The sequence below is a fragment of the Malaya genurostris genome, chromosome 2, assembly GCF_030247185.1.
Source record: "Malaya genurostris strain Urasoe2022 chromosome 2, Malgen_1.1, whole genome shotgun sequence".
Taxonomy (NCBI): domain Eukaryota; kingdom Metazoa; phylum Arthropoda; class Insecta; order Diptera; family Culicidae; genus Malaya; species Malaya genurostris.
In genome coordinates this window covers 310356826-310379003 of record NC_080571.1, presented here as the reverse complement: position 1 = coordinate 310379003, position 22178 = coordinate 310356826, and the positions used below count along the sequence as shown (strand labels likewise).

The 22178-nt window shown below is 35.9% G+C and overlaps 1 protein-coding gene across 1 annotated transcript; it reads right to left on the bottom strand.

Moving 5' to 3' along the window:
• Nucleotides 1–13342: 13342 nt before the first annotated feature.
• On the bottom strand, nt 13343–14944 carry LOC131427502 (microfibril-associated glycoprotein 4-like). Its single transcript, XM_058590745.1, has 4 exons — nt 14799–14944; nt 14494–14739; nt 13791–14435; nt 13343–13731 (listed from the first exon to the last, which is right to left on the bottom strand). The coding sequence occupies exons 1-4, from the start codon at nt 14936–14938 to the stop codon at nt 13605–13607; spliced, it is 1158 nt and encodes a 385-aa protein (XP_058446728.1). The 5' UTR covers nt 14939–14944; the 3' UTR covers nt 13343–13604.
• Between the last annotated feature and the right edge of the window lie 7234 nt (nt 14945–22178).

Below are 22178 nucleotides of genomic sequence, written 5' to 3'. Positions count from 1 at the left end.
CATCGGCAAAACCAAAGTTTTATCCACGAAAAGCTCTTTTTCGATCGATCGTTGTAACACATGTGCTGAAAAGTTCCGAGCCTAAAACACATAGATGGCGCTAGTTTTGTGGCAGTCACCTTTTTGCCTTTCTCATATAAAAAGGCTATACAATCACTGCAAAAAACCGAATGTCATATCATATTCGACTTAACTCGACGAGTGTGTGTGTGAGTGTGTGTGTGTGTGTGTGTGTGTGTGTGTGTGTGTGTGTGTGTGTGTGTGTGTGTGTGTGTGTGTGTGTGTGTGTGTGTGTGTGTGTGTGTGTGTGTGTGTGTGTGTGTGTGTGTGTGACAAATAATGTCACACACGTTTCCGAAGATGACTGAACCGATTTTCACAAACTAAGATTCGAATAAAAGGTCTCACGGTCCCATACAAAGTTCCTGGATTTCATTTGGATCCGACTTCCACTTCCGGAATGACAGGGTGATATGCACTAAAAATGTGAAAATAATGCATTAAAAATGTGAAAATAATCTCACTCACTTTTCTCGGAGATGAAAGTTCTAAAGATGCCATAAGAATATCCCAATTTTCATTCAGATCAAATCCCTGGTTCCGGAGATAGAGTGCTCAGTATGAAAACGTCAATTTCAGGGATACTCTGTTCATAAGCTACCTCTTTATATTGGCTAGAGATTTTCTCTAGTTTGCAGACCATGAGACTCTGTAACCAAATAAACCATTGATAGTCCCATAAATTATTTGTTGAATTTTATTCAAGTCCGACTATTTTTTTTTTTCAAAATTCAAATCGTCATAGAGAATTGTAAAAAATGTGTTGGTCATATTTGTGCATGGTTGAATGATCCGAATGTCACTATGCCGATATCCACACGGAACCACCCGCGATCCCATTTCAACCAGAATATTAGTTGATTTTCTGAATTCGTTTGGTTAAAATTTGGTACAACTAATCGATTGTTGTTTTAACTAAACTGTCATTTTTGTTTTTCGATTAGCAGAAACGATGGTTGAAACAACTAATTTAACTGTTTGAAAATAAATGCTGTCATTTAGTGAGGACACATACCTTTCAATTTCAACAAATATTTTAGTTGAAATAACTGGTGTTCTTATTGAAACAAAATTCTGTTAGTTGAAAAATAAATCGGTTTTATTTGTTTTAGACATTGCAAATAGTTGAATCAATTCGAACATTTGCGAAAATTTTAGTCAATTTATATGAGCTTGGGTGCATCAACCGCTGGGAATTGGAATTTTGCGACGGCAATTCAAACGCGCCATTCAATCGCAGCGCGTTCTGTGTCTTTGAAACCCTTCGCTCCTGTTACTTTCATAAATTAAATTCATGTCAAAAAGCGTTTTATTGCTAATGCATGAACATCATCATCGATATCAAACAGCTGGAAGTAGAACAGTCTGCTGGAAGTAAATCAATGATCGAATTTGAAGCATAAAATTTTTGCGCATACCTGAAAGATTACGAGATGATCATTCATTAACATTTTCTAATTTGTCACCAAATCTTTTTCATCTTAAACAAGGTTAACTTTATCACAACACCGCTGTTAGATAAACATTTGTTATCATAAATTTCTCAAATCGAATGAACACAATTTCACCAAACGCTTTAACCATCGATGTTGTTTTCATTGACATTTTGAAGCGACGCGAACAGATTTCAACTAAAAAAGTTGTTGATTTCGCATTGCAATTATTGTTTTGCTTTCAACTGTCACCGGCATTTGACAGCATTCAAAACAACATATTTTTCAACTACTTGAATACTTGAATATATGCAAATCAAAAACCATATTGGTTGAATCAAAAATAAATTAGTTGAATCAACTATCGCAAAAATCAAAAACTGCAATATCGCAATTGTATGATTGAAGGGTTCTCCGTGCAGCTTTCGGTTCCGGAAGTACCGGCAATATTAATCAAATAAGATAAAATGGAGCTCACTTCACTTTCTCACATATGATTGAATAGATTCTCACTAACTTAAATTCAAATGTAGTGCATCAATGTACTAATATTATGCAACATTAATCTTCAAAACGATTTTCTGAACTTTTTTAAATTGTAGTATTTCGGGGAATTTCTGCTGTAATATACAGGAGAAAATGAAAATGAGAAAAGCATTATACACCACTAGGTGGATTTAAAAAAGTTTTTCAGTTAATACTGAAGGCAGCTGTTAAAATTGCATGGTATTCTATTCATTAGTTTGTGAGGTACAGGCCCGCCAGATCATTTTTGGCCCGAGTGGGTAGTTTGCCTCCTTAAAAATAGTAGTTGACTGTGTTGCTATAAATCAAAGGTTTGAACAACTACTGGGTGGAATAAACGGCCAGACCAATTGTTCCAGAGCGGTGTCAACAAGTAGAGTCAATGTTATTGATCTGTAGGTCATTCTGAAAGCATAAAACTTAGATATATTCTCAAGCGAAATATTTAAAAAATTGGTTGAAATTCTAATTGATAGAAATCAATGCTTTTCCCCCTAAAAACAACAGAATATTGTTTGATTATTCGAACTTCAACTACAAATAAATAACCATTTTTATTTTGACAGCTTCATTCAAAACATCATCGTTTGTACAATAGCGCCGTCTATAGACATGTCGAACTGTCGTTAGAAGGTCAATAGCTTGAGAATTTCATATTGACTTTCAGTATGAAGCAGTCAAAATTTTAGTTCAACAACATCTTCAGCGCAAGCTTTTAAAAATGTCATGAAATTGGAGTTGTCGGCATTCTTGTCTCCTCTTATGAGTAGACCCTGTCTTGCTAATGCTCTCGAGGAGCTGAAGATTTTCAAAAGTGCCGTCCGATTATCCACCATTTGTTTCTTATAGGCTCTTGATATTTCTTGCACCACGCATTTTTTCCAATGTTGTCTAGTGCTTCAGCGCAATCAGAATATAATTTACTCATCGTTTTGCTCCATGTTTCCAGGTAGAAAATCCATAGTCAACCCAAGCTTGCACATAGAATTTTGAACTTATGAACCAAGTAAAAAACAGTTCCAACACTTAGGAGATTTTTCGAAAACAGTTTTATAATTTTCTTAGTTGTTCTCTAGACACTGTATTGTTTTTCGTTTCATATATGTCAACTTGACCGTATGCATTTCAAGCGTGCTTGAGCAATTTGACGTTCCTGTTACGCACACCGATGCAGTGTATACGGATATTGCGGGGTTCAATCTTACACTGACGGAAAAACATTTCTGAATTTCATAATTATACACTGCGGAAAAAGCACAACTGGCACGATGCAACTCGACAGTATACAAAACGCGCTCACCTTTTTCGCGGTAAATTGGAGAACTTCTTCAGGATTCCGAGTGGGTATTTTACCGAAATTTTTGCATCGATATGTGACAATGGATGAAACATGGATTCATCACTTCACTCCGGAATCAAAACGATCGTCACCTGAGTGGACAGCAACGGGTGAGCCTCGTCCTCGCCTAAAAGCACAACAATCACTGAAAATCTTATGACCTCGGTATTTTGAGATATGTGTGGTGTAATATTTATCGACTATCTTGAGAAAGGAAATATCATACACAGTAAATATTATATAGTATTATTCGAGGGTTTGAAGGCTGAAATTGCAAAGAAACTACCGCGTATGGCAAAAACGACAACGCACCGCGTCACAAATCAATCAAAACGATGGCAAAACTACATGAATTCAATTTCGAATTGCCCCAACATCCACCGTATTAGCCCGATTTGACTCCCAGGCTGTTCGCACACCTGAAAAAAATTCTTGCCGGTAAGAAATTTCGCACGAATGAAGAGGCGATCGCTGAAACTGAGGCCTATTTTTAGGCAAAAGATAAATCGTTCTTCCAAAGTGGTATTGAAATTAATGATCTGAAACGATTGCGTTGCTCTTGATGGATATTACAGGGTCCGGCACTCGAAGTGTAACCAATTAAAAAGGCCATAAATTTAGTTTGGAAAATTACTTTTACTTAATTCAAAGTACAAAATGTGTAAAAATAATACAAAATTCAGAATCAATTCACATTTGCTCGATATGACCACCTTTTGCCTTGACTTAATGACTTGAGAGAGCGAAGGAGTTGCTTCGTTTGGCCGAATGTGACTTGCAGGTATTTTGGCCAACTCGCGGACAATAACTTTTTTCAGCGCCTCGAGACTGGTGTATCTTTTAGTTCGGACTTTGCTCTCCAAAATGGCCCAAAGAGAATAATCCATTGGATTCGCATCTGGTGAATTCGAGAGCCATTGTGTGGACGTGATGATGTTCGGAACGTTGTTTTTCAGCCATTCTTGGTTCACTCGAGCTTTGTGAGACGGTGCCGAGTCCTGCTGAAACGTCCATGGTCTGCCACCAAATTGTTTGTCTGCCCACGGCTTCAAAGCAACCTCCAGAATACTTTCCCGATTATATGTCGCATTTACCTTGACGCCAGGCTCGATGAAAACGATTGGAGAGCGCCCATCTGCGGTTACAGCGGCCCAAACCATTATCTGTTGCGGGTGCTGCCTCCTGGTGGCCAATCGATGACTCAAATTCTCGTATGAACGGTCGGTCAAGTAAACCCTATCGTTTTGAGAGTTTACGAATTGCTCAATTGGAAAAATTTTCTCGTCAGAAAATACAATGTTCGGAAATTGACCGCTTTCGGCCAAACGAAGCAACTCCTTCGCTCTCTCAAGTCATCAAGTCAAGGCAAAAGGTGGTCATGAATTGATTCTGAATTTTGTATTATTTTTACACATTTTGTACTTTGAATTAGGTAAAAGTAATTTTCCAAACTGAATTTATGACCTTTTTAATTGGTTACACTTCGAGTGCCGGACCCTGTACGTTGATGAATAAAGTAAATTTTGAACCAAAAAAATCGTGTTCTCCTTTGTTAGGCCCGGGACTTTTCAGCCCAATCGGAACATAATGTTGAGATAAAATAATTATGAAAATTCATTACTCAACCATCTTCTGTACAATAATCATATCCAAACAAAGCTTTGGTACTACATTCCTGTAGTGGAATTTGACCTTCTGTTACAACAGACTTCGCAACCGATTCAGAGTGTACAAAACTATTGCATGGCTGGTGCTACAATTCTACTGACACTTTATTCCTTCCAGGTCGGGGCTCGAACATAAGACAACAGGTTTGTAAGACCACTGCCCTATGCATTGAGCCGCCAACCCTAGGTAAGAATCATTTCCGACATATTCAATTTGTGATTTTTTTCTTTTATATCATTAAAAATAATGTTCGCTGATGAACTTCTCACTACTGAGACCATGTGTGTTTCAGCAAGAATCGCGTTTGCCAAAAATCAGTGAGTTTTCTGATCGATGATTTTTGAATCGAGAATCAATTGCAAAAAAAACTTCAGGGACGATATTAGAAATATTGATGTTTTACCAACACTATTGTCAAACGCATTACACAATTTTACCTGACCATTAATATGAGCCCACAATTCACAAATTGGTAACAAATCTTGAAACGTAGCGTATGCAGAGTTTTGCAATAAACACCATTCAGCAAATTATAAATAATTCACGGTGCACTTGAGACCTGCCGCTATTTCAAACGGGCACCCGAATTTCGTACGAAACGGGCATTGTTTTGGTCCTCGTATCGCATCGGTGTTTGCTGGAAAAAAATTCAAATTAAATATTTATGTAGCTCTCGACGGTGGCATTCAGTTCACAGGTCGGTGATTACGGTATAAAAATATACCGAAATTCCATTAATGTCTAAATGTATACGCATCATCAACGACTGGACTGGGAGCAAACAAAGAGAGAGAGAGAACTCGCTATACTTGAAAAAGCAATTCGTTGGGTACATGAGCTCAACATAGCATTTGACATTTGGTTTTACATGTAAAACACCAAAAAAATCACAGATTGTTCCAGCAAGAATATGCAGTCTCCGTTAGCACGCTCAACAAACTTCACACATCTCCGGACGATGGCAAATCGCAACCACTGAAACCAGTTCGTAGCGCGTCAATGCGTGACAGACCGCTACCCACTTCTCAAATAACAAAAAAAAAGTTTTCCAGCCCACAGCAAAACCGATCCAATCAATTTCAATTCCACAACCAGTCCAATCAGAAACACCGTCAACTACACACCTTCCCGGCAGTTCATTCCGTCCTTTTTGTTGTGTATCTTGGAAACTCACGATTTCTCTCAGTTGTTAACTAATAAAGTTTCGAGATCCCCTTTCAACTGAACCACCTCGTCTGCAGACTGCCGTGAAATTGAAGTTTTCCATAAGGTTTATTGGATTTTTATTTCCACTTCGGTACGACATAAGAAGAGAAAAAAATCTATTATAAGCACACGGTTCCTATCATCAAACACGATTATTCAAGATTTTCCCAGTTCACTTTTTATCCTGTTGCCTTCTAGAAATAGGACTTGGCTGTCCCAGCGCAATCCCATGATTGTCGGTTGATTTATAAATAGAACAGTGGAGAGATCAAGATACATGCGATTACCCTACAGGCAAACATACCGTTTCGCTTTAACGCAAGCTAAATTGTGTGAGGTGTACGGACCAGATTTGATCAGGTGTTTGCAAAATTAGGGGTTTCGGTTTCTTCCTGTTGATTGCTTGCCCCAATGGTGCAAAAAGACCAGAAGAAATTCAACCGCTGCTGTCATGAAACGAAACTGAAACAACCGAACGAAATGCTCTAAAGCTGCTGGGAAAATTCCAAACACGCAAACATTGTTTTCCGCCGCAGCTGCAACAAAATCCGTTTGTGGATTTGAAAGTTTTTCCCGCTGCTTTTGGTGCGAAATCTGGAAAGTGTTGCATGTGACGGGTTTTGCTTGTGGCTGGCGGGGTGTGAAACTTGATTATAGGTGTACGGGAAGGACCTTGTGTTTGCTTCTCGATAAGTGAGTTACACAATCGAGAATTGATTCGAAACGAAACATTTCGCAGATGTTTGTCAGAGCGATGGAGGCAATCAGTTTGTTCGATTCGTATGCTAACTTAACAGCAAAGAAATTTCATTTTGTCCCACTTGTACAATTGTTCGCATTTGTTGACACTTGTGCTCTTACTTTTTTTGGCACTAAGAGTATTTTTAAATCTTTACGGCTTCGCCGAAATCATTAACCTTTTCTTTCAATGATGAAAGCATAGAGAATGGTAAACGATCATTACTTTAACTTTCTAACATATCAGAGAAAAACGTGATTAATCCACCTAGCAGTGAGATGATACCTTTTTTATCAATACGCATGTGTTTTTGCATGGATATTCTTAGGTGTTTTAGTTCTCATGACGTTATTTTAATTATCGTCGTTTTAAACGGCAAATTGAAATTTTAATCACTCATTACCCTGGAATGCGAAAACTGCAAAACATATCGAATTTCAATCTTAGCGTGCGACAATCGATTGAACATTCCATGAGATGTCGAAGTAAGTTCCACTTTAGAGTTTTTCGTCATTATTTATGGTACTTCCAGAGCCGGTATTCAGGAATTAGCATAGCCCAAAATGATTCGAATGGCCATAAATTATTACGCCAAACAATTTACATGAAATTTATAAACTCATCATCTGTAATTCCAGAATCGGATAAAGTTCACCAATTTTGTATGGGACCTTAAGTCCTGTAATATTTGTTTTTGAAGTTCGATTTGGTCTTTTTTGAGAAAATGATTGAGCTTTGAGAATCGATTCGATACTGGAACCGGAATTCTAAAATCGGTGTAGCCGAAATCAGTTAAATTCACCTGAGCAGTGTGTAGACATCTTTGAGAAATTGTAGTGCGAATTAAAATTTGGGGATACATTCCGAATCCAAAAACGAATACCGCTCAAACTGAAATAAATTTATTTGGTAATCGATTATCCAAATCTGCAAACCCGATAAACCTGATTAATTTATGTGAAATGGACATTTTTATACTAATCACCCTGCATTTTCTAAACCAGAAGTCGGATCTGACTAAAAAGTAAGAGGTTTTATAGGATTTTAAGACCTCTCATTTGAATCATAGATGAATCTTAGCAATCTACGAGAAAAATTAATTGCATTATTTTAATTTCGTTTCACATATCATCCTGTGGTTCCGCAATCAGAAGTCGGATCCAAACGTAATTCAGGAACCTTGTTTGGGAGTATACGACTTTTCATATGAATCTGAGTTTGTAGAAAACGGTTTAACCATCTCCGAGAAAATTGAGTGAAATTATTTGTCACACACGCATTTGCTGATCTCGACGAATTGAGTCGTATGGTATATGGAAGTCATGTTCTTCCAGCATTTATTGCTGTAAATAGTTTAAATCAATATAATTATGGAATTACTTCCAACTCGATAATGCTGGTATCATCTGGTTTACATATGTCATATTCGAAAGATTATGTTGCCAAAAATGAACCGTGCTAAAATTGGTCCGAGGCAAATTGTCATAAAAAAGGATGCTGTACACAGTCTTTTTGGTACTTAGAAACAATTATATTAACAGTATAAAAAATCGTGTTTCATGTTGCTCCCAAGCATTGCTTTTTCATACAGCGCTCAAAATTTCTTCTACTGGAATAAGGCTTACACAAAAATATCGATATCTCCGTTAAAAATGGACGGATTTTAGCAATCTATGGCTTGTTGGATTTTCCGGGCCTCGGAAAATTTTTCGAAAGTTTGAGCGAATTTTATACTTATTTTTTACCTTTTTTTTATATATATAAAAAATAGGTATAGAATTCGCTCAAACTTTCGAAAAATTTTCCGAGGCCCGGAGGGCCGAATGTCATATACCAATCGATTCAGCTCGACGAACTGAGCAAATGTCTGTGTGTGTGTGTATGTGTGTGTGTCTGTATGTGTGTTGTCAACTAAGAGGTCGAGATCTCAGAGATGGCTGGACCGATTTTGATCAAACTAGTCGCAAATGAAAGGTCTCCCCGTCACCCAAAACGCTATTGAATGGTTTTGAGATAGGATGTTTACTTTTTGAGTTATACGGAGTTTTATGTCAAAATTTTCACTTTTTTGACAGTATCTGTCACAATTGACCTTGAAAACAGAATATGTTTTTAGACTTAGATTCCGCACGGTAATAGCTATCCAACAAGCCATAGTTTGTTAAAATCCGTCCATTTTTAACGGAGATATCAATATTTTTGTGTAAACGACTTTTCCCCTTATTCCAGCAGTAGAAGTTTTGAGCACTGTATGACAAAGAAATGCTTGGGAGCAACGGAAAACACGATTTTTATACTGTGACATACAATTGTTTCTAAGTGCCCAAAAGACTGTGTACAGCATCCTTTTTCATGACAACTTGCCTTGGACCGATTTTAGCACGGTTCGTTTCTGGCAACATAATCGTTCGAATATGGCATTTATAAACCAGATGATATCAGCATTTTCGAGTTGAAAGTAATTCCATAATTATATTGATTTAAACTACTTACAGCAATAAAAGCTGGAAGAACATAACTTCCTAATGCCATACGACTCAGTTCGTCGAGATCAGCAAATGCGTGTGTGACAAATAATTTCACTCAATTTTTTCGGAGATGGCTAAACCGTTTTCTACAAACTCAGATTCATATGAAAACTCGTATACTTCCAAATTTGGATCCGACTTCTGATTTCGGAACCACAGGATGACATGTGAAACGAAATTAAAATAATGCAATTCATTTTTCTCGTAGATGGCTGAACCGATCTAAGATTCAAATGAAATCTAAGAATCTTCTATGATTCAAATGAGAGGTCTTAAAATCCTATAAAAATTAGTCAGATCTGATTTCTGGTTTAGGAGATACAGGGTGATTAGTATAAAAATGTCCATTTCACATAAATTAATCAGGTTTATCGGGTTTGCAAATTTGGATAGTCGATTACCAAATAAATTTATTTCAGTTTAAGCGGTATTCTTTTTTGGATTCGGAATGTACCCCCAAATTTTAATTCGCACTACAATTTCTCAAAGATGTCTACACACTCCTCAGGTGAATTTATCTGATTTCGGCTACACCGATCTTAGAACTCCGGATCCAGTTTCGAATCGTTTCTCAAAGTTTAATCATTTTTTTCAAAAAGGCCAAATCGAACTTCAAAAACAAAAATTCAAATTAAAGGACTTAAGGTCCCATACAAAATTGGTGAATTTTATCCGATTCTGGGATTACAGATGATGCATTTTTAAAATTCATACCGATATAGAAGATGTAAATTGTTTGGCGTATTAATTTATGGCCATTCGAATCATTTTGGGTTATGCTAGTTCCTGAATACCAGCTCTGGAAGTACCATAAATAATGACGAAAAACTCTAAAGTGGAACTTACTTCGACATCTAATGGAATGTTCAATCGAATGTCACACGTTAAGATTGAATTTCGATACGATTTGCAGTTTCGACATTACAGGATTAATGAGGGATTAAAATCTCAATTTGCCGTTTAAAACGACGGTCATTAAAATAATGTCATGAGAACTAAAACACCTAAGAATATCCATGCAAAAAAACACATGCGGATTGATAAAAAAAGGTATCATCTCACTGCTAGGTGGATTAATCACGTTTTATATATAAAAAAAGGTAAAACGGACTAATACAGTTTTAAAACATCTACTGGTGTAGTAATACTTTCCTCATATTACTCTTATTTCAATAAATATAGCTGTGGGGTTCTTCAAAAAACTTTTCGCCGAATTGAACCCATTCTTGTACAGCGTAAATTTTGTAAAGGCACCCCAAAACTGTTGCAAAATTTCTCGAAAAACTGCTCGAAAAGACTGAACCAAATTCTACACAAAATGTTCTGAAAAAATAGTTCGAAAAAATTAGTTGTTAAAATTTCAGATACAGAATTTGTAACGTAAAACCTTCTGACGTAAAAATTCTAGCGTACGATGCCCAAATTTTTGAGGCACAATTTTTTATGTGAAAATTTTTGTCGATAAATTTTTAACGATACATTTTTTGATATAAAAATTCTTGACGTTAAATATCAGATGAAAAAGTTTCTGATATGAAATTTCTGACGTAAAAATGTTGGTCGATAAAACTTTACACGTGAAATTTTTAACGTAAATTTTCTGACGGACGATTTGCGACGTAAAAATTTCTCACGTAAAATTCCAGACATACAAATTTTTAAAGTAAAAATTTCTGACGAAAAATGACGTAGAAGGTAAAGCTATTTTGTCTTTCTCATATAGAAAGGCTATGCAATCACTGCGAAAATTGATTTTTGAACAGAGGCACAACAAAGAACCATTCGACTCAATTTGTCGAACACGAAAAATGTTTGTGTGTATGTAACAAAAATATGCACACGAATTTTTCGGATATGGCTTGACCGATTTTCACAAATTTAGATTCAAATGAAAGGTCTCTTAGTCTCACAGCATGCCACTGAATTTAGCCGCATTGAACTTCAAGTTCACTCGATCTTCTCATAAACCGCTGAACCGAATTCTTCAAATCTGATTCAAATTAAAGACCTTATAGTTTCTTATCCTGATATTGAATTTCATAATAATCAAACTTCCGATTCCAGAGTGCATAAAATTTAAAAAACATTACTCTATTCTCTCACATTCCTCTCATCTATTTTTTGCAAGCTTGAAAGGTCTTACGATTCCATATAAGCCTGTTAAATTTTCAAATTTCATTCGTATATGGCTTCCGGTTCTTGAATTATAAGCTGATAAGTATAAAAATTTTATTTTCAGGACGTGTTATAACACATAAAAAATTCGTTCAAAAAGCCGCATAATTCTTCAATTAGAAAGGTATGGTTAGTTTCTGAACAAATACGTTGATTTTTGGTATACCGGATAAACGTTCCCGGTTCCGAAAGTACCAGAAAAGCACTCGTGTGCTTCAAATCGAAAATCACTCTACTTTCTCAGAAACGGCTAGACTGCACACTTAGAAAAAGTCACATCTTTATAGATGCACATAAAAGGTACGTCGCGATTCACTTACATTTCCAATACAAAGCATGTGAAGATAAGTCATATTATCAACTTCACAGTTAATTTAGCTGAAGCTTACATCGATACAGACCAGTGCGGTAAAATATCATTTTCAGTCGAATAATATAAGATGAAAATGAAATTTATGGCCGCCGACCGTCAGCATATCGCTACTAATTCATTTGACTTTTGCTGCCATTTTCAAGTGAAGCTCCCAGGATTCATCGTCAGTTGAATAATCGTACCTAGTCATTTGAAGTTTTGCTTGCTCAGTCTCAAGTGCCAAGTAGTCTACCTGGTACATTGCCTTCGCTCTTGGTGGTAAGCAAGTTCGAACGAATAGAATTAGAAATGGAGTAAAGTATTGAAAATGAAAACTAAAGGAGGAAACAATTAATTTATGTGTATTCTGTGATTGATATTTCAGCTATCTGGTTTGTCTTTCATCTATTTTCTTGAACCAATTAGAATGTTTACATGAATCTCATTTGAAGGCCGCTCTCACACTATTGAAAGAGATATTTTGTTACTTCGAGAGATCAACTGACGGTGGTAAAACTGAGCCTCGATTGAAGATAAACGAGTGATGAACTGAATGCTGCCCGTTCGGGCCGCCAGCAAACATTATGTGTGTCAGAGAGTGAAGTTTACTGCAGTAGAGAAATCGTCAATGTGTTCCACATTCTGTTTCAATTGAATTGAATGAAGTTTTACCGCACTGATACAGACGCAAAATTTATGTTTACATGTTAGTAGATGTAATATTGTGTCATCACCGAAGAAATTACGGCATACTTTAAAATGTCATAAAGAGCGATAAAACTTCTTCTAAACATGGCTCAAAAATATTTCAATTTATAGGTACGCCAGTTGCTAGCCAACTTGCCGAGCGAAATCTTACACACCAAAAAAATTGAATTTTATAGGTCACTTAATCCCTCATACGATGTAATTCATAAAGAACTAATTGGTCAAATGACAGAAAATTTCATTTGCAATGACTTAATGTTCGATTAGCATGAATTTTACTGGTTTCGACTGCAACTTGCATTCTGCTAGCAGGTGCTACTGTTTGAATTTAAAAGCACCTTCTAGCAGCCAAGCAGATGTGTGCTTCTGTGGCTCAGTCGATTAACAGACGTACTTTGTGATCCAATGAAGCTTGGTTCAAGTCGCGCGACGGTCGATATCAGCATTCGTTTTTTTTTTATTTCAATGAATTTTATGTCATGGAATTTTAGACACAATATTGAATTCTTCCACGTGAATTTACTTGATCCGCAACGCTCCGTTTATGTGCATCTAATAAGATGTGAAATCATAGGGTTTTTTCGAAGTGTGTACGCCAAGCTCTTCATATTAGTCAAACTGATGAATAAACATATATTCAATATTAAGACTTAATCTATATTTATGGTGGAATCATAAAGATGTATCAAACGACTTCTGTCAAGTGGTGAAACCACTAAGGTCGGTATAGAAAATCGATGTTCTGTTTATTGCTTCAATCAATAGATATGTTAACTGAGAACATAACCGCAAGTACGTGTTTCCTAAACGCATTCGCATTTCTTTCGTTGATACATTTGCGTAACAAAACGCGATACTCCCCTACACTTACTTAACTCGATACTCGTATCATCATTCTGGAACGTTTCAACCCGTAATGATATCCCTTGAATGCTTTCCAGCACATCATGGTGGCAAATACTTCCACTTTCCCTTTGAGATACAGTCCGTTCAGATTACTGTAAAATAATGCAATTGTTACATTCTGTCCGAGTATTCAATCTGCACAAAACTCCACCTTGAGTGACATGCCCCGTACCACCAGGCACCTTGAAATTGGACAGCACAATTATCAGTGTGACTATCATTATCCGAATCAAATGTGGTAAACTTTAACTTCACCGCATCGCTAAGCGAATCTCCAGCAGTCCCACTGTAGTTTCCCAAACCGTTAAGCGCGTACTTTTCCTCTGGACCTCCCACTAACATACGACTGTACTTCGCAATTGCAGTTGTGCCTTCGAAATCTTCCATCACGATGTGTAACTCGTGTGGCTTCGCGTAGGTCAACTCATGTATCTTTCGAAGACCTAACCAAAATTCTCCTCGTAAATCACCGAAGCCTCGTTCGTACTGACTCCAACCGCGATAGAAATTAACCTGCCCATCGAAGCGATTCTGAATCACTGTCCATCCGCCACCTTCGTACTCCTGGTCGCAATACACTTCGAATGAATCACTGAAACCAGACTGCGGATGAATTCTACGAACTCCGGACCGACGATCGGGAACATCCGTGCAGGTGGACGGAAATACTTTTGGCTCCAGTACAAGGTTTCGGGATCCTGTGCCATGCGATTGAATCCGATCGGCAGTCAGTTGAATGATGAAATCATTCTGCATCTCTGTTGTTGGTAGGGTTTGCTGAATTCGTTTCATGATGCTGAAATCATAATTAATTCACAGGTCAAAATCATATCAACGGTATGTCGAGTGCAGACCTAACGTCACTCAGTAGACGGGAGATATTCAGTGAAACTAGTTCCAGCTCATTCTGGATGCTGGGAATAGCTGCAACCGGTTCCATGTGAACATTCAACTTTTTCAGATGCGTATCGAAACCGCTAAACAGTTTTGCCTGGCGAAACACCGTTTGTTCGATGTTCCTTACAGTTCTGTGTAAACTATCTATGTCCGCACTAAGTGTTTGAAAATATTCCTTTGTGCGAAGATGTTCCTTTTGCATACTATGAAAGGAAAAAAACGATTATTATTCTATTTGTGTTGTAATTTGATTTGAACATACTTGAAATTCACTGCATCGAGACCGCTAATTGTCAACTCATAGCCGAATCCAGATGTGCTAACATTAGCACCAGTTTCCTCACTAACACTCCTGCTCAAAGTTAAACAAAGTACAGCTAAAAGGCACAGAAACAGCTGCATCTTAGCAGAAAGACCGATCATAACTGAACTATGTTTTAACCGCACATCGATGCAGATGAACTCATGAACTCGGGGATTCCCAAGATCCAGTTTTTGAGATTCCTGATACTAAGTGCAAGACGGGTGATTTTTATGTAGCTTTCGGATTACTCACTCTACCGTTCTGGGTGTGTATAGCGAATTGTGATCGTTTTATGCGTATACCTATTATATATAATTAAATTGTCAAGTCCTGTTAAATGTGCTCTATACGAAATGAACACTTATTTAGTCATGTGTGCTTATTGGCAAATGAGAGCAGCTAAGAAAATCGTATTATGGATTTTATACCATTTCAACTTAAGTCGAATATTTCAACAGCATGATAGCTACTCGTGATGCGTCGCCTACTTAAAGGCAGGACGATGACTCATCATACTCTTGCATGTGTCGCAGAATTCGTGATTGAAATAACTACATGATCCGTGATTTTGTTTTATCAGACTATATGTTTTTTTTTAACAGGAAGTGAATCGAAAGAAAGGTAATTGTTTGTTGTTACTTTTCTGTATTCAGATTCGACAAGAAAGGATCCAAAATTTGTTATTATCCTCTTAGCATTCTCTTGGACGATTTTCATAAACATTTTAGTTGCATTCAAATTTTCCATGGAAAGCTTAAAGCGAACAAAACCAAACTGCTTTGGGAAGGGAAAAACATTTTCTGTCACGGAATACTCTACAGCAGAGCTTCCCCACTCTGCTCTTAATTTTTTTTCATATGATTTGTACTAAACAGAGGTTTCAGACTTGTAAAACGGTATATGTGCCATCACTTTGTCATATTCTGTCGACGTCACCCTCGTTTTCCCACGTTCGGGAAAGTCATCGACATGCCTAACCATTTTCAACCATCTCTCGCCTTCAACCTTAGTTTTCCTTACCGATTTTTGATCGGTGCCTTACCCTCCTGAGATCATCATAAAATATTACGATCGGAAGGTGGCTGTGCTGTTGGATTTCTACCTACCGCTGTCGATGCCTCGATATCTGAGTGATTCTTCGTTTGATTCCATATTTCGTTTTTCTCCGACACATCGTTCAGTTGAAGTTTTATTTTCAATTTAATTCAAATTTAAATTTCATTATTTTTTGCTGTGTAGACTGCACCAACGAAGAATTTGACATGAACATTTCATAAGATCACTTAAACTAATAAGAGTTTCGCTTTGTTTACTTTTTCTTTTGTTGATAACTCCTTAATTTTCATGTTAACTTACAAAATATTCGTGTAGAATGAAAGACAATGTTTCCATTTTTTCTAACAGTGTAGCACATGTAGCGAATATTTGTATAATAGCGCAGATATAGTCGAAAGAGAAAGTAAACAAAGAGAATTTGTCAATTGCTTTTGCTCAGTATTATGAGTTTATCAAATTAATATTGTGAACTTATCAAATAACCTTATAGTAGCATTCGAACGGGTCTAAGATTCTCGAAATCGGTTCAGGCATCTTCAAGGTATTTTGATGCATTAAATGTTAACGTCACAAATAAAGATACATCTTTCGAACCGGAAATGTTCTCTATAACCCTTCTAAGCATGATCAATAATATTGATCATTGAAGTTTCTAAATAAACCTAAATGTGTCAATTATCTTCGAGAAAATTCAGACGATAAAAAATGTACGGTTAGCCGTATTCGTCACTTATAGCATTAGCGGAAGTGACAACCATTTCATTTTGATCAATGACTCAATAGTAGCCTAATGCTTATGACAGACATGTGATATCGGAATCACTGTACACCGTGAAATCACATGTCTGTCACCCTGAATCACGGTGGTATCACGCGAGCATCATGATACAACGGTGATTTCCGTACTACGGTCATTTATCGTTGTACTGTGCAAAATCACATCACTGTTTACTGCTACCAGCGCCAATGACGAGCGATGGTGAACTCACGAAACAATATTTCCTTCTTCTGAGTATCAAATAATAAACAACCTTTGTTTTATTTTGAAAAAACAATCTCTGTAAAATGCTAACCAGCAGCATAAAACTTATACAATTTATCAACGTTTTAGCTTATCTTCAAAAAGCAGTCAAACCAAGAAATGTTCATAAATTTTGTGAAGTTTTTAAATACAAATAAGGAAAACAATATATTCATATTTGTACATAAAATTAGCACAATTGAGTTATTGTTTTCTTTTCAATAACAAGTAAATTTATTGTTGAAATGGATATAGAACACATAATGATTCATATTTCGAGTGCACATATGGTAATAATTAACGATAAATACATCAATAAACCAATTGTGCAGTCACAACTTTAAACTCCTCAAAATCCTACAGCCAAGTAGACCATTTTTCATAAGCGTGAAGTAAAACGAAGTATCAAACCTATGTCAAATCTATTTCGGAATGATTTCAAATTCAAGAAGTTTTTAAAATCAGCTTTATGATAAACATAATCCTTTTTAAGAAAATTTCGTAATGAATAAACTGCATTTTTTTGCAATATGTGTGTGCCATGCAGTTTTTATTGGTTACATAATAAGAATATCTTAAATTTATTTACTATTTTGAGGCTCAATGTAAAAAGTTAATGCGCTCTTATTTTTATTGTGAATATGCGGGTAAAAAAGGAATTATTACTGAACAACTCGAAATTTTTGCGGATTTTGCAAAAGTCGGCATGATTTACAAACAAAATTTGGTGATTAATCACCTTTTCGGTACAAATCAGCTTCGTTGCATAAAAGATAGTGCTAGTGTTCCGAAAATTAGTTCTAAAAGCCTTTCATACTTCCTCCATTTTTTTTTATTTGATTTTACGGTGGAACATCAAAATTGTGGACATCAAATTTTCCCAATGCTAATTACATTTAAATAATGAAGGTAAAAATCATGTATCCCAGAACAAACGAGTCATGAATGTATCTTAAAACCTTAAAATTTGATATGAGTGAAATTGTCATCCAAAGAACACTCACACACAGAATTAGTTTTAATTGCCACTCTCATTTGATTATATCTGTCATAAATCAGTTACTAGGAATACACTTCAAACCGCAAATATTTTTGGTTTCTATATTATCGATCATCGGAGCTGGGAAATTAAGAAAAGTATTGAGTTGTTTCGTTTCGCTGCATATTCTTTCTGAGCGCAAAACATGTCTGTCACCTCGTCGTTGTACGCGTACAGCGTTGTACAGAAATCATTGTACGAAAATCACATGTCTGTCAGGGGTATTATACCACTGACAGACATGTGATTCCCGTACAATGATTTCTGTACAACGTTGTACGCGTACAACGATGAGGTGACAGACATGTTTTGCGCACAGAATGAATGTACTGTGAAACGAAAAAACTCCAAATTTAGCTTAATTTCCCAGCTCAGATGATCGATAATATAGAAACCAAACATTTTTGTGGTTTGAAGATTATTACTAGCAACTAATTAATGACATATATAATCTTGTCTCTCTGTCTTAGCTATTGAACTATTTGTGTGTGAGTATTCACATATCACTCATATCATTGTTTAAATGTAATTAGCATTATAGATAATTAGATGTTCATAATTTTTATGTTCTACCGTAACATTCACTGATAAAAATAAATAAAAATAAAAAATAAATATAAATATAGAATGGAGGAAATATGAAAAATTTTTAGAACTAATTTTCGGAACACGAGCACTATTTTTTCGCAGCGACGCTGATTTCTACCAAAATGGTGATGAATCACTAAATTTTGTTTGTAAATCTTACCGACTTTTGCCAAATCCGCATAAATTTCAAGATGTTCAGTCATAATTCCTTTTTCACCCGCATATTCACGATAAAAATAAGAGCGCATAAACTATTAAGCTTGAGTCTCAAAATAGTAAATAAATCTAAGATATTATTAGTATGTAACCATCAGAAACGGCATGGCACACACATATTTCAGAAAAAAATCTGTCAACGTAACAGTTTATTCATCACTAAATTTTCATAAAAAGGATTATGTTCTTCATAAAACTGAATTTAAAACCTTCTTGAATTTTAAATCATTCCGAAATAGATTTGACATAGGTTTGATGCTATTGTATAATAGCAAAGTGCTTCAGAAATGTTATGAAAAACGGTCTACTACACTGGAATATAATCTGATAATGGTTTTATTAGGATTTTGAGAAGTTTAAAGTTGTTATGCTATATTTATGAAGTAACACTGAAAACTATTACAAGTATTACAAATTGAATATGTAACTTGGTACGTGTTCTGCTTCAATTTACTCACACTGAAAGACATGATTCGCTGTTCTCTCTGTTCATACCCAAAATAAGACACTTTCTAAACAATTTAAAAATAGGTTTATTCATGTATTGGATATTTATCGCTTATTATTACCACATGTGCATTCAAAATATGAATCATTATGTTTTTAAATCCATTTCAACAATAATCTTACTTGTTATTGAATAGAAAACAATTACTCAATAGTGCTGATTTTTTGTACAAATATGAATAAATTGTTTTTCTTATTTGTATTTCAAATTTCACCAAATAATGAATATTTCTTGGTTTGACTGCTTTTTAAAAATATGCTACAAAGTATATAAGTTTTATGCTGCTTGTTAGCATTTTACCGAGATTTTTTTCAAAATATGACGATGGTTGTTTATTATTTGATGCTCAGAAGAAGGAAATATTGTTTCATGAGTTCACCATCGCTCGCCAATGGCGCTGGTAGCAGTAAACAGTGATGTGATTTTGCGCTGTACAACGATGAACGACCGTAGTACGGAAATCACCGTTGTATCATGATGCTCGCGTGATACCACCGTGATTCAGGGTGACAGACATGTGATTTCATGGTGTACAGTGATACCGATATCACATGTCTGTCATAAGCATAAGCTTGCGGAAATCGTTTCAATCATCTCCGAGACAATTAAGCGACAAAAATATGCACATACACACACACACAAACATGCATTTTCTGATTTCATCGAGTTTAGTCAAATGGTATATAACACTATGGGTTTCCGAGGCTCCGCTTCAGTCTTTTTTTTTTCAGAAATGCTATTACCTCTCTACAGAAAAGAACAAAAAGTTTTAAAAAAACCTGTTTTAATCCACCTAGTGGTGCAATGATGTGTTTCTCACATTACTCATACCATCATGCATAGGTTTAACAATATCTCACCTTGTATCTCCGACACCGGAAGTCGGATCGGAATGAAATTCAATAGCAGACTATGGAACCATAAGAGTTTTTATTTGATTTGTTTTGTGAAAATCGGTTCAGCCATCTCCGAGAAAAGTGATTGCATATTTTTGTTACATAGACACATACATACACACACATACACACACGCACAGCTATTTGCTCAGTTCGTCGAGCTGAGTCGAATGGTATATGACATTCGGCCCTCCGGGTCCTCGGTTTTCACAGTGATTGCAAAGCCTCTCTGTATGAGAAAAGCAAAAAGTTATTTCATCAAAACTTTGGAAAAGATTCTCGGAACTCAGCAAACCGAGTTTAATATACCATTCGATTCACTTCACTTATAACTCTTTTTTTTCAATATCGCTTGAATTTTCTGATAATATTTTCAGTATTCGTAACCACTTTTGGAAAATATCGAAAATGTTTCCTCCACTAGTCTATCTATCTATATATATATAAAAATGCAGAGATCATTCTTTGTAATCGCATCACGTAAGAACGGATGGACGGATTTACATGATTCTTTTTTTTTATTTGATCAGTTTCTACCCCCATCGGGTTCGTACATTAAAAAAATTAGGAAAACTTGCCGGAAAAGTGAAAAAAATCCATAAAGTTGTTTTGTATAGATAATGAAATTTTCCACTGAAAAAGTCGCCAATGATTGCTAGATCATCGATAGGTGTTTGGCGCATAACGAGTTGCATAAGTGTTTGGCCGTCGAAGAAAGGAATACTAGATCGTGTGGAGAATCTTTTAGCGCGCAACGAGTTGATTTGTGTGAAGTTTTCACATGCTTATTTGATTCATGTGGTTCGCCATTCCGAGCCACGTGCTTTTTGGGTATTGGGTATCAACATTATTACTTGCCAAATAATTTTATAATTTAACGATGGAACGCATATGAGTGTTCTAGCTATACCGTAAACAGGATCAAAAGTTCTGATATTGTTTACCAGAAGATGCATTGTGTGCAATATTATCAGTTAGATGATTATTGTTGGCCATCGTAGGCGTGAGTTGAACAAATCACATTATAGAACGATTTTTGTACGAATCAATGATATGATTCACCTGTTTAAATAATGAGATCAAATAGAAAGGATTGTCTTTCATTTAGCTTGCTGAAGTTCGTTCGCGTCGGATAAATGCTGGTGGATTGAAAACCATTAGTTGTGAGATTTAAGCATTGACTCGAACGATAAGCTGAATACTGGTACAATCACTCCTCATGTTCACTCCGCTATAACAGAAGAATTGCACAATATGAAAAATGTAGAATCATAGTACTCAAAAAAGAGTAAGGATTTGAAGATAAAGTGCTGAAAATTTCTACGTAACAAGGTTCAGTTAAGGGGTGAGTAGGGTCTAACAATTTTAAAAAACCCTCTATTTTTTCTTTGTATTTTCTGATAGTAAAACATTTCAAGAATATTCTGTGAAATTTTCAAGCCTAACGGAACAAAACTCAGCAAGTTATGGGCCTTCATCTTTGTTCATCTCATACTGCGAAGAAGTAAGAGCTCGGCACACAGGCTTAAGATTTCTGCTTCGGTTGACTTAAAAACTTCACAAAATATTCTTGAAATGTTTCATTATAACAAATTATAAAAGAAAAAAAAATGATTTTTTGAAAATGTTAGACCCTACGGACTCCCTTGAGTAATAAATTGTTTCCATTGATTTTACAGACAAAATCTTTAAACGCGTTTTCCTCTAAAACAGGTTTGTGTTGAAAGATAATTCTGAAAAAAAAATCGCAAAAATGATGATATTTTTCATCATTTAGACCCTACATGGCTTGATGAGTGTTATCCAGACTCTGCACCGGGCGAAGCAACAATTCGTAAGTGGTTTGCAAAATTTCGTACTGGTTATATGAGCACCGAAGACGATGAACGCAGTGGACGTCCAAAAGCGACTGTTACCGATGAAAACGTGAAAAAAATCCACAAAATGATTTTCAATGACCGTAAAGTGAAGTTGATCGAGATAGCTGACACCCTAAAGATATCAAAGGAACGTG